Raw genomic sequence first — 14,124 nt, 5'->3', positions numbered from 1 at the left:
GGTTAGATATGCAGCTTGGTCGTCATAGCAGAGATGGGCTGAAGGGCCAGAACCGTACTATATAACTGAGAGTCCATGAGATTGCACTTAGAAGTTTAAAAATGGAAAATTAAAGTATGTGATAGGGAGTAATGTACAGGCAAGAACTGAGAATTGATTGAACCATGAATTGCTGTGGGAGGTTGGTTATTGACGGCTGGGTGAGGAATCGCACTTGGGAATGTTTCAATGGAGCCAAATTTGGGTGGGGAGCTGGGGCTAGTGTGTTGTTTCTCAAAGATTGGATTGGCAATTTTAATTGTTGGGACAACCTGTGGAAGGGGGCATAGAGGTGGTAGCAGTAATGGGAGAGGATGAGGATGAGAATGAACACCAAAGTAAACCTGGCTGGGAGGGCAGTGGACTTCTTGAACTAGAGACAGAGGAACAGGTATGGTTGGAGCTCTGGAATCTATTACTGTCACCATGTACACTGCCAGGACTGGATCCAGGTGTGGAGAATCGGCACACTCGGTCACAGTGAGCGCTGGCAATGACTGAACCCAGGTGTGGAGAATCGGCACACTCGGTCACTGTGAGCGCTGGCAATGACTGAACCCAGGTGTGGAGATTCGGCACACTTGGTCACAGTGAGCGTTGGCAATGACTGAACCCAGGTGTGGAGAATCGGCACACTCGGTCACAGTGAGCACTGGCAATGACTGAAGCCAGGTGTGGAGAATCGGCACACTTGGTCACAGTGAGCACTGGCAATGACTGAACCCAGGTGTGGAGAATTGGCACAATCGGTCACTGTGAGCGCAGGCAATGACTGAACCCAGGTGTGGAGAATCGGCACACTCAGTCACAGTGAGCACTGGCAATGACTGAACCCAGGTGTGGAGAAACAGCACAATCGGTCACAGTGAGTGCTGGCAATGACTCAACCCAGGTGTGGAGAATTGGCACACTCGGTCACTGTGAGCACTGGCAATGACTGAACCCAGGTGTGGAGAATCGGCACACTCGGTCACAGTGAGCACTGGCAATGACTGAACCCAGGTGTGGAGAATCGGCACAATCGGTCACTGTGAGCGCTGGCAATTACTGGATCCAGGTGTGGAGAATCGGCACACTCGGTCACAGTGAGCACTGGCAATGACTGAACCCAGGTGTGGAGAATCGGCACACTCGGTCACAGTGAGCACTGGCAATGACTGAACCCAGGTGTGGAGAATCGGCACAATCGGTCACTGTGAGCACTGGCAATGACTGAACCCAGGTGTGGAGAATCGGCACAATCGGTCATAGTGAGCGCCGGCAAGGACTGAACCCAGGTGTGTAGAATCGGCACACTCGGTCACAGTGAGCACTGGCAATGACTGAACCCAGGTGTGGAGAATCGGCACAATCGGTCACTGTGAGCGCTGGCAATGACTGAACCCAGGTGTGGAGAATCGGCACAATCGGTCACTGTGAGCGCTGGCAATGACTGAACCCAGGTGTGGAGAATTGGCACACTCTGTCACAGTGAACACTGGCAATGACTGAACCCAGGTGTGGAGAATCGGCACAATCGGTCACAGTGAGCGCTGGCAATGACTGAACCCAGGTGTGGAGAATCGGCACACTCAGTCACAGTGAGCACTGGCGATGACTGAACCCAGGTGTGGAGAATCGGCACACTCGGTCACTGTGAGCACAGGCAATGACTGAACCCAGGTGTGGAGAATTGGCACACTCGGTCACAGTGAGCACTGGCAATGACTGAACCCAGGTGTGGAGAATCGGCACAATCGGTCACAGTGAGCGCTGGCAATGACTGAACCCAGGTGTGGAGAATCGGCACACTCAGTCACAGTGAGCACTGGCGATGACTGAACCCAGGTGTGGAGAATTGGCACACTCGGTCACTGTGAGCACAGGCAATGACTGAACCCAGGTGTGGAGAATAGGCACACTCGGTCACAGTGAGCACTGGCAATGACTGAACCCAGGTGTGGAGAATCGGCACAATCGGTCACTGTGAGCACTGGCAATGACTGAACCCAGGTGTGGAGAATCGGCACACTCGGTCACAGTGAGCACTGGCAATGACTGAACCCAGGTGTGGAGAATCGGCACAATCGGTCACAGTGAGCGCTGGCAATGACTGAACCCAGGTGTGGAGAATCGGCACAATCGGTCACTGTGAGCGCTGGCAATGACTGAACCCAGGTGTGGAGAATCGGCACACTCGGTCACAGTGAGCGCTGGCAATGACTGAACCCAGGTGTGGAGAATCGGCACACTCGGTCACAGTGAGCGTTGGCAATGACTGAACCCAGGTGTGGAGAATCGGCACACTCGGTCACAGTGAGCGCTGGCAATGACTGAACCCAGGTGTGGAGAATCGGCACACTCGGTCACAGTGAGCACTGGCAATGACTGAACCCAGGTGTGGAGAATCGGCACACTCGGTCACAGTGAGCACTGGCAATGACTGAACCCAGGTGTGGAGAATCAGCACACTCGGTCACTGTGAGCGCTGGCAATGACTGAACCCAGGTGTGGAGAATCGGCACACTTGGTCACAGTGAGCACTGGCAATGACTGAACCCAGGTGTGGAGAATTGGCACAATCGGTCACTGTGAGCGCAGGCAATGACTGAACCCAGGTGTGGAGAATCGGCACACTCGGTCACAGTGAGCACTGGCAATGACTGAACCCAGGTGTGGAGAAACAGCAGAATCAGTCACAGTGAGTGCTGGCAATGACTCAACCCAGGTGTGGAGAATTGGCACACTCGGTCACTGTGAGCACTGGCAATGACTGAACCCAGGTGTGCAGAATCGGCACACTCGGTCACAGTGAGCACTGGCAATGACTGAACCCAGGTGTGGAGAATCGGCACAATCGGTCACTGTGAGCACTGGCAATGACTGAACCCAGGTGTGGAGAATCGGCACACTCGGTCACAGTGAGCACTGGCAATGACTGAACCCAGGTGTGGAGAATCGGCACAATCGGTCATAGTGAGCGCCGGCAATGACTGAACCCAGGTGTGTAGAATCGGCACACTCGGTCACTGTGAGCGCTGGCAATGACTGAACCCAGGTGTGGAGAATCGGCACACTCGGTCACAGTGAGCACTGGCAATGACTGAACCCAGGTGTGGAGAATCGGCACAATCGGTCATAGTGAGCGCTGGCAATGACTGAACCCAGGTGTGTACAATCGGCACACTCGGTCACAGTGAGCACTGGCAATAACTGAACCCAGGTGTGGAGAATCGGCACAATCGGTCACTGTGAGCACTGGCAATGACTGAACCCAGGTGTGGAGAATCGGCACACTCGGTCACAGTGAGCACTGGCAATGACTGAACCCAGGTGTGGAGAAACAGCACAATCGGTCACAGTGAGTGCTGGCAATGACTCAACCCAGGTGTGGAGAATTGGCACACTCGATCACTGTGAGCACTGGCAATGACTGAACCCAGGTGTGGAGAATCGGCACAATCGGTCACTGTGAGCGCTGGCAATGACTGAACCCAGGTGTGGAGAATCGGCACACTCGGTCACAGTGAGCACTGGCAATGACTGAACCCAGGTGTGGAGAATCGGCACACTCGGTCACAGTGAGCACTGGCAATAACTGAACCCAGGTGTGGAGAATCGGCACACTCGGTCACTGTGAGCACTGGCAATGACTGAACCCAGGTGTGGAGAATCGGCACAATCGGTCACTGTGAGCACTGGCAATGACTGAACCCAGGTGTGGAGAATCGGCACAATCGGTCACTGTGAGCACTGGCAATGACTGAACCCAGGTGTGGAGAATCGGCACACTCGGTCACAGTGAGTGCTGGCAATGACTCAACCCAGGTGTGGAGAATTGGCACAATCGGTCACAGTGAGCACTGGCAATGACTGAACCCAGGTGTGGAGAATCGGCACAATCGGTCACTGTGAGCACTGGCAATGACTGAACCCAGGTGTGGAGAATTGGCACACTCTGTCACAGTGAACACTGGCAATGACTGAACCCAGGTGTGGAGAATCGGCACACTCGTTCACAGTGAGCACTGGCAATGACTGAACCCAGGTGTGGAGAATCGGCACACTCAGTCACAGTGAGCACTGGCAATGACTGAACCCAGGTGTGGAGAATCGGCACAATCGGTCACTGTGAGCGCTGGCAATGACTGAACCCAGGTGTGGAGAATCGGCACAATCGGTCACTGTGAGCGCTGGCAATGACTGAACCCAGGTGTGGAGAATTGGCACACTCTGTCACAGTGAACACTGGCAATGACTGAACCCAGGTGTGGAGAATCGGCACAATCGGTCACAGTGAGCGCTGGCAATGACTGAACCCAGGTGTGTAGAATCGGCACACTCGGTCACTGTGAGCACAGGCAATGACTGAACCCAGGTGTGGAGAATCGGCACACTCGGTCACTGTGAGCGCTGGCAATGACTGAACCCAGGTGTGGAGAATCGGCACACTCGGTCACTGTGAGCGCTGGCAATGACTGGATCCAGGTGAGGAGAATCGGCACAATTGGTCACTGTGAGCGCTGGCAATGACTGAACCCAGGTGTGGAGAATCGGCACACTCGGTCACTGTGAGCGCTGGCAATGACTGGATCCAGGTGAGGAGAATCGGCACAATTGGTCACTGTGAGCGCTGGCAATGACTGAACCCAGGTGTGGAGAATCGGCACACTCGGTCACTGTGAGCACTGGCAATGACTGAACCCAGGTGTGGAGAATCGGCACACTCGGTCACAGTGAGCGCAGGCAATGACTGGATCCAGGTGTGGAGAATCGGCACACTCGGTCACAGTGAGCACTGGCAATGACTGAACCCAGGTGTGGAGAATCGGCACACTCGGTCACAGTGAGCACTGGCAATGACTGAACCCAGGTGTGGAGAATCGGCACACTCGGTCACTGTGAGCGCTGGCAATGACTGAACCCAGGTGTGGAGAATCGGCACACTTGGTCACAGTGAGCACTGGCAATGACTGAACCCAGGTGTGGAGAATCGGCACACTCGGTCACTGTGAGCGCTGGCAGTGACTGAACCCAGGTGTGGAGAATCGGCACAATCGGTCACTGTGAGCGCTGTCGGCAACCCAACTCAGGAGCAGAGAAATGGTATACTCCCTGTGAAGAAATCGAAACAAGAGATTGTACATAGGAGTTCCAACAGAGCATTGGAGGCATGACCAAGGACACAGCGAGACAAATCGTTCTCCACAAACTCAAGTGCTGAAGAAGAATCCCCTTTAAATAACCATAGAATGCAGGAAACCTGTGGCAGTTGCAGTTAAACTGACCAGATTAATCAGAAAGCAAAGGGCTGAATGGTACACTCCTTCAGACAACAATGAATAAATACAGGTGCTTAAGAAGACTAGAAGCCCACTGTTCAACGGCAAGTTGGAGAGGCCCGCAGGGCCCATAACAGTTACAGAGTATTGATGGGATTGGACAAGTCAGCATGTTTTTATGAAAGGGAAATCATACTTAGCAAATCTAACAGAGGCTCTTCTGGATGCAATTTGTGGAACAGATGAGGGAGAAAATTAAAATTTTAGGAGGCTTTTGATTGCACTTCAATATCCTAAAAGCAAATTACCATAAATTCTGTAAATCTGAAATAAAAACAAATGGTGTTGGAATGTTCAACAGTTCTGGCCACTGGAAATATATAGACTGGAAGGCATAGGTTTAAAGTGAGAGGAGAAGATTTAAAGGGGATCTGTAGGGCAGATTTTTCACGTAAAGAGGTGGGTGTGTGTGCGTGTGTGCGTGCATCCGTGCGTGTGTGTGTGTGTGAGAGAGAGAGAGAGAAATAAGCTTGCAAAGGAGGCAGTTGAGGCAGGTGTAATTACAACAGCCAAAAAACATCCAGATAGGTTGATGGATAGGAAAGTTTGACAGGGATATAAAGGCAGATGGGATCAGTTTAGATCAACAGCTGAGTTGGGTATTTCCATCCTGAATAACTATAAATCTGTGAAATTGTATTGAGATTAAAAATGCAAAATTAAAATGCGTGATTGGGGGTAATATACTGGAATGGATTGAGTATTGGTTGACAGGTATGAAACAGAGAAGGTACAAATGTCTTTTCCCAGGTGTTGGTAGTGAATAGTGCAATGCTGCAGAGATCAGTGTGTGGCCCCCAGCTATTTACATTATCAATATATCTATGATATGGATGAGGGAGCTGTACGGTAGATGAAGTGATTTTAGACAGGTTGGGGAGTCGGCCAGTGGATGGAAAATAAATGTGGAGTTATCCATATTGGGTTTGAAAACAGAAAGACTGATTGTTTCCTGAATGGTCATAGGCCTGTAAATAGAAGATGCAGCAAGTCCTGGGTGTCCTTGTACACCAGCTGCCAAAAGCAGGCGTTTAGATGCAACAGGCAAATGCTATGGTGGACAACATTTACAGGAAGGTTTAAATACAGAAGCAAGGATGTCTTGTTGCAGCTGTGCATGGTGTTGGTGAGACACCTTCTGGAGTATTATGTGCATTTTGGCCTCATTATCTGAGGAAAGATGTTCATGCCATAGAGAGAATGCAAAAAAAGTTAACAAGACCAATTCCTGAGGTGGCGGCGATGAAGTATGAGGACAAACAGAGTTAGTTAGGCCTATGTTAACTGGAGTATGGTAGAATGAGGGGATCTCTGAGAAATCTAATTATTTCTGAGTGGACTAAGTAGACCAGATACAGGGAGGATGTTGCCAATAATGGAAGAGTCCAGAACCAAGGGTTGACACCTCATGACATGAGATTTGCCATTTGGAACAGTGATGAGGATAAACCTCTTCACCCAGAGGGCTGTGAACCTGTGGAATTCTCTCCCACTAAGGGCATTAGAGCCATGTTATTCAATATATTCAAAAATGGTGTAGATCTATTTCTTCAGGCCAAAGGGATCAAAGGGTATAGTACTGAATCTGACCAGCCATGGTTCATTGAATGGTGGCCTATTCTTCTTCCTGTTTGAGAATTGAATATGAAGAACAATTTTCCTAAATGTTAGAAAAATGTGCTGTCCATATCACCATCACCATTGTGTACAAAAAACCTGAACCTAACTTCTGGATATGTGGCATTGTCTCTACTGGTAGTGATTAGATAATTTATGTACCTAGTTATAATTTATAATATGATCATTGAGCTATGTCTCCCTTATCACCAGTTCTCTACACCATCACACCATCTCTGGATAATAGCAGACAATGCCCAGTATTGGATGTATTCACCAATCAATGTTAGCAGACCCAAGCCATTGTCTTCATCTTCTCTCACAAGCTCTGTATCCTTGCCTCCAATTCCAACCCTCAACCTGGCAACTGGCTGAGTTTAAGATACACCAATTGTATCAGTAGATTGTACCTTATAGAGTCTATCCCACGGTATACTGTAGAATCTTCTGCAAAGTGATCTTAACATCATATTTACCATGAACTGATAGTTCACTCACTTTCATTGAGACCATCCATTTGCACCTCACTAACCTCACCTGATTCCGCTACCCCCCCCCCACCCCCCTTTGCCTCAGCTGAAAACCTGATCATTCCTGTTATCCGGACTCATCCAATACTCTTCTGGCCCACTTTTCTCATCCAAACCTCTGTGAACTAAAGCTCGCTCAAAACATTGAGCTCAACTTGCTCCCCATTTCCTAATTCACACTATGTCTTCATTACCATCTTCCTTGCTGACCTACCTTGGCTTTTTGTTCGATGACAATGTGATTATAAAATTATTTTCTTGCTCTCAAATCGCTCTATTATCTTGCCTCTCCCCATTCTATTCCTTACTCTCATAAGATGTTTGCATATCTGGAAACATACATTAACTTGTTTGTAAGAAGAATTTTTAAACTTTTGGCTGTTTTTTTTTTAAGGGAATCAACAGCTGCTTGGATTCTAATACTAAGGTTTTCACACTGGGATCTTAATGCCCATCAAGCTCAAGTCATAATTACAGCCGGATTACAATTAGTAAAATGAAACTTTTCATTTTATAAACAGGGGCAAATAAACCTAGGCTTACAACAGTGTGAAGTTTGCAAGGCCAGTCTTTAAAAGGCTAAGTTAATGAAGTTTGGTATATTTATGGGATTCCTGTAGACCAGGGTTAAAGGTAGGGGTCCATGACATAAAAAAGGTTGGAAACCCCTGCAGTAGACTAATTCTATAACAATACCTGTATAACACACCCAAAATGCTGGAGGAACTCAGCAGGCCAGGCAGCATCTATGGAAACGAGATGATTTTGATTTCAACTCCAAAGGTGTTGAGTCAGCCTAGGTTTTAAGATCCTTGTGCTAAACAGGATGGTCATGGATGACATTGTGAGAGATTTTGGGAGATCACTAATCCTACCCAAAATAAATTGTCCTGCACCTCCTCTGGTTTGATCCTATCCAGTGGGTCTGGGTACTGGTGGGTGAAGAATGGCCCCAGGCCCAAAAACTCCTCAATGTGGCAGGAATATAACCGACGGATGTGAATTGTTCTTATCAGAAAACGAATGGATCAGATTGAACGTGAGAAGACTGAAAAGATCATTCAATTAGAGGCCAGCAAGAAAGAGGAATTGAAGAAGTTAAAGGAAGAAAGACAGCTATCTGAGAAAAACTCACCGTCTAAGGTTGCTTTTGATAAGAGAGACCATGAAGCAATGGAGGTAAGTTTGTATGAGTGACAGACAGAGGTGACACAGTGAGGACAGAGACAGAGTGAGTGAGGAAGAGAGAAAGGCAGACAAAAATGCATACGTAAGCCAAGAGCAACAGTAGGGAAGGGAAAGAAGCAGAGGAAAGGGAAAGGGAGAAAGATATGAGTGAGGTAGTGGGAGAAAGAGTACTTTGCTGAAAAAATATTCACAGACTAAGAAAGGTGGTATCTTTTGTAATGCTGTTCAACACTGCAAGCAATGTTGCCTCTAGAAGACATCACCGAGGCAATCTCCTGCCTGTATAATCTCTAAGTAGCCTGTCAAATCACCTTAGACTCTCTGGTGATCTAGTGGTTAAGATATGATGTTCTCACTTCCCGGTCAGGGAACATCATATTTTAGAGGCGGCACAGTAGCAGAGTGTACACTTTACAATGCCAGTGACCCAGGTTCAATTCCTGCCGCTACTGTTCTAAATGTTCTCCCCGTGATCATGTAGGTTTCCTCCCCCATTCTAAGTATGTATGAGTTAGGGTTAGTAAGTCTCGGGCATGCTATGTTGGTACCAGGACCATGGCAACACTTGCAGGCACATCATCACACTGCATTGATGCAAATGGCACATCTCATGGGATGTTTCAATATTTCAGTGTACATGTGACAAATAAAGCTAATCTTTAATAAAACAGTACCATTTCTCCTGCAAGTGATCTGATCCATTGGCTTCTCCAGTTCCCTCTCACTCTAACTGGGAGAAAATCCTCAGCAGGAGTGCAGGCATCTGCAAGTGTACAACACTCTCTAATAGCCGGGAAATGTTGGTGCTGTGCTGTAGAATGTGTGTGGTCTTTGTCATGTTTCACCTGAGTGGCCAAATGCTGATGACCTGGAGAAACCGAACTACAGTAACGCCTGCCTGCTGGTTTTTGCAATACCATGATATTAAATATGCAAGATTTAAATCCTACTGTGCAATTAGTTATTTCAAACAATGTTAGAGAGACATGCGAATTTGGTTCAATGTCAGTAGAATAATGCCTATGGAGTTTCTAGGTCCAATTTTCTTTAAACAAATGCAGTTCATTTTCTGAGGCTTTCTTTTGTCAATGAACATTGCATAAACGATGTCTTTGGTGGTTCTGAGGTTTCTGACATTCAGTTTTTGGGATTTTTTTCCTGTTTCGTGGATGTCTGCGAAGAGTAAGAATGTCAGGTTGTATATTATATCCATCCTCTGATATTAAATTGAACCATTGATAGGACAGCTTTCATGAAGATATAATGATGCGCTTCTGCTTGTATAAAGCAGTGAAAATAAATTCAATGGCTTCTTGTTTTAAACCATTTTTTCAGGTTTCTTTTATTCTTACTGAATCAGAATCAGGTTTAATATTAGTGGCATATGTCATGAAATTTGTTGTTCATTTGTTGTGCAATTGTTTGTTGTACAGAGAACATACTCAAGTCTGTGCAGGCATTTCCACTGAATTCAATGATTGCATTTAGCAGAGAAAGGTTTTGTGTGGATTTGACTAGAGACAAATGTCTATCACGTAAACTACAAAATTCAGATTGTACAGTGTTTGCTTCATTGTTCCGAAGATCCTTGTTGTTCATGCAGTCTGCTATTGTCTTCCTAAGCTCTTGCAGAAGCAGGTTGGTCAGTTGCACGAAGAATTCAAAAAAAATGAATCAAAGTGGTCTTTTGCACACAATTACCTTCGGAATCAGATTGACACGTTGACCAAAGAAAACTTCGAACTACGGGATGAGTTAAAGGCAGTAGAATGCCATCAGCTGGAGCCTGTCAACAGAAATGAGACGGCCATCCTTACCAGCAGCAAGCCTGAAACACCGGTATGAACTCTGCTCAGTTAAGACCATCTTAACAAGTTGCAGGTTACACTATAATTTTCAAGTATTCACTATAATTAATTTTAGTTAAGAGAGAACAAAATGTATACTTATATAATACTTCCCTCAGCTTCAGGATATTATCACCAATGATGTATATCAGTGGTATAATGTAAGGTATAATATAGACCATAATACATAGGATCAGAATTAGGCCATTCAGTCCATTGAGTCTGCTCCAATATTAAATCATGCACCAAGGCCCAGTAAAATATAAAATTAATACATTAATAACCAGAATATCTGTTCTTATGACATAGGAAGAACTTTTAGCCTGATTATAAGGAATTGCTCAAAAGCAGGTCAACGAACCCAGATGAATACATCTATGTACGTTCTTACACCCTGTAATGATTTCTCCTCCATGTACAAGCTTTCCTCAATCACGTTTCTACAGTACTCCTACATAGTCGACCCTTTTTCTACCATCTATGTGCCTCATATCAACCTATTTTACCTTGCCCTCACAAATGTCAAGGTCCCCCTCACTGGTAGGTACTTAAGCAAAGTATATATTAAAGTCCTCTCCTACCTCCTCCAACTCGAGGCATACATTTCCTATTCTATTCATGACCAGCTCTAGCCTCTCTCTAGTCAACCTCCTATTCTTCACATATGTGTAGAATGCCCTGGAGTTTTCCTTAACCCTACTTACCAACACCCTTTCAAGCTCTCTTAAGTCCATTGTTCAGCTACTTCCAGGCTACTTGTAATTCTCTCTAGCCCTGTCTGATCCATGCATCCTAAATCTTAAGTAAGCTTCTTTCTTCCTTATGAAATGACATTCTCCATCTCTTGCCATCTATGGTTCCTTCACCCTACCATTCTTGTCCTGCCTCAGTGGGACAAGTCTATTCAGAACCCCAATACAAATGCTCACTAAACAACCTCTGCATTTCTGTTGTGCATTTCCCTGAGTATATCTGTTCCCAATTTACACTCCCAGGTTTCTGCCTAATAGCATCATTATTTGCCCTCCCCCAATTAAATACTTTCCTCATACCATCTGCTCCTATCTTTCTCCAAGGCTGAAGGTCAAGGAGTTGTGGTCACTGTCTCTGAAATGCTCAACTAATGAGAGATCCGTTTCCTGACCTAGTCCTGTGATTAGGCTAGGGTTAAGTAGTTAGGTTGCTGGGTGTGTGGTTCATTGGGCCGGAATCAGTGGCAATGAATTCCACCAATTCACCACCTTCTGGCTGAAGAAATTCCTTCTTCTAAAGGGACATCCTTCTATTCTGAGGTTGTGCTCTCTGGTTGTAGACCCCCCTCCCCACTATAGGAAACAACCTCCCCACCTAGGCCTTTCAATATTCGATAGGTTTCAATGAGATCCCCCCTTCATTTATCTAAACTCCAGTGAGTACAGGCCCAGAGCCATCAAATGCTCCTCATGCATTAATAATTTTACTCTTGGGATCATTTTTGTGAAAGTGCTTTGGACCCTCTCCAATGACAGCACATCCTTTCTTAGATATGGGTCCCAAACTGCTCACAATACTCCAAGTACAGTCTGGCCAATGCCTTAGAAAGCCTCAGCTTCACATCATTGCTCTTATATTCTACAAAGTTTGTAGTTCTCTCGAACATTGCTCTTGCCTTTCTTACACTGGCTCAATCTGCAAGTTAACCTTTAGGGAAACCTGCACAAATACCTTTGAGTTCTGAATGTTATCTCCATTTTAAGAGTCTGTACCTTTATTCTTTCTTCCAACCAGCATAACCATGCCTATACATATTCCATCTGCGTAGATCCCTTGCTTCCTCAACACTGCCTGCCCCATCACCTATCTTTGTATCGTCCACAAGCTTGGCCACAAAGTCGCAAATTCTGTCATCCAAATCAATGACATACAACATGAAAAGAAGCAGTCCCTACACTGCCCCTGCAGAACACCACTAGTCACAGGCAGCCAGCCATGGTGAGCCAACTGCCAATACAGTGGTCAGTCCTCCACATTGATGTCTTTTTCAGTATAAACTGGTCTAACATTCATCCGTCAAGTTTTGCTTCCTTTTAAAAGTTATTTTCAGCCTATTAGTTATTTGCTAATAATCACAGAATTAGGTGGAATATTTAATTTTATTATTCACTTCACTACATAAATCTTGATAGATTTAAGGATATTTATAACATTTAATTAAGGCTCAGATTGGTGTTGCCACAGAACCACAAAGTGAATGCAACACAACAATCAGTGAGTTGATCATTAAAGTTCATACCAACACTATGTAACAGCAATCCCGCCGGTCCCATTGTCTCCTCTACCAGGCCTCATTTCAGACCGTAACCACTCCTCTACCTAATCTCTCCAGCAAATTTCCATATTGAAACCACTAATTAAATGAGTGATTCATGCTTTAAGCAATGTTTAATGGTGAAATACATTATTATTGTAATGAATCACCTTCCATAACATTCAGGTGTTCAATGCCATTATTAGAAGTACATCACAAACAGCTCAGTGGAGCCGCAGAAGCCATAGTTCAACCCCAAATGGAAGAAGAATGCCTCTTGAAAGAAGTCAGACCCCAGTGAACGTTGAACTTCAGGTACTATGCATTTCCTTTGTGGTCCCATTAATTTTTATTTATTTAATGGAGAATCCAAAACAGTGCATTACTCAAGTTCGTAATGTAACAATTCAAGTTTATGGTCATTCAGCTGTATACATGTATACAGCCAAATGAAACAACATTCCTCCAGACCAAGGTGCACAACACACTACAGATAACCCACACATAGCACATAAACTACCATCACCACAAATAAATTAACAAATAATTTTAGTTATTAAAGAAGGACACCAAGAAGGAAACCACTTTAACTGGGACACCATGGTGATTGCAGGAAGCAGGCATGAGAACTTTTGGAAGCGTGGAACTCTATAAACAAACATATTGAATTTGACTCCGTCTATGAATCCCTAAGACCCAAAGTGACATGAGCCAATAAAATTCAAAGGCCAATTGAAGGGATAGCCTATCAGGACTGAGGCAAGTGAATGGGGGGGGGGGTGTTATAGAAACACGAGCACTCCCAGAGACAAACAACAACAACCACGAACTGAGGATGTCGCCTCGACTGGTGATGAAACATCTGCTAGCTAATTGCCAAGCTTGGCGAACTCCGCAACATCAAACACCTAAATTCTCCACCAAGCATGGTATAGAGTCACCTGTACCTCCTCCAACCTGGTCTATTGCACTTTGTACTCATAATGTGGCCTTCTCTACATTGACCAAACACCCATTTTGTGGAACACCTGCGCTCTGACCCAAATGGCCATCTTAAGCTTCCCATTGCATGTGATTTCATCTTCCCTTTCCAATAGCCACAACAATCCGTCTGGCCTCAGCTTCCTCCACTGCTACAAACTTGAAGAGCAACACCTCGTACACAAAATGATATGACTCCTTCGCGGAGTCCAAAACTAGAGGGCAAGGATTTAGGGTGAGAGGGGAAAGATCTAAAAACTTCCTCACACAGAGCTGGTGAGAACATGGACCAAGCTCCCAGAGTACAATAGTAT

General features: G+C 45.8%; 1 protein-coding gene across 1 annotated transcript in view; it reads left to right on the top strand.

Moving 5' to 3' along the window:
• Nucleotides 1–14,124, top strand: part of LOC132403185 (centromere protein J-like) — a 195,613-nt gene that overhangs the window by 140,522 nt on the left and 40,967 nt on the right. The window contains exons 9-11 of the mRNA XM_059986546.1: nt 8,524–8,686; nt 10,319–10,534; nt 13,016–13,144. Coding sequence (XP_059842529.1) covers nt 8,524–8,686; nt 10,319–10,534; nt 13,016–13,144 — 508 coding nt within the window. The remainder of the gene's footprint in view (nt 1–8,523; nt 8,687–10,318; nt 10,535–13,015; nt 13,145–14,124) is intronic.

Source organism: Hypanus sabinus, chromosome 12, assembly GCF_030144855.1.
Source record: "Hypanus sabinus isolate sHypSab1 chromosome 12, sHypSab1.hap1, whole genome shotgun sequence".
Lineage (NCBI taxonomy): Eukaryota > Metazoa > Chordata > Chondrichthyes > Myliobatiformes > Dasyatidae > Hypanus > Hypanus sabinus.
Note: the sequence above shows the minus strand (reverse complement) of the source record. Positions and strands in the feature narration are given on the sequence as shown.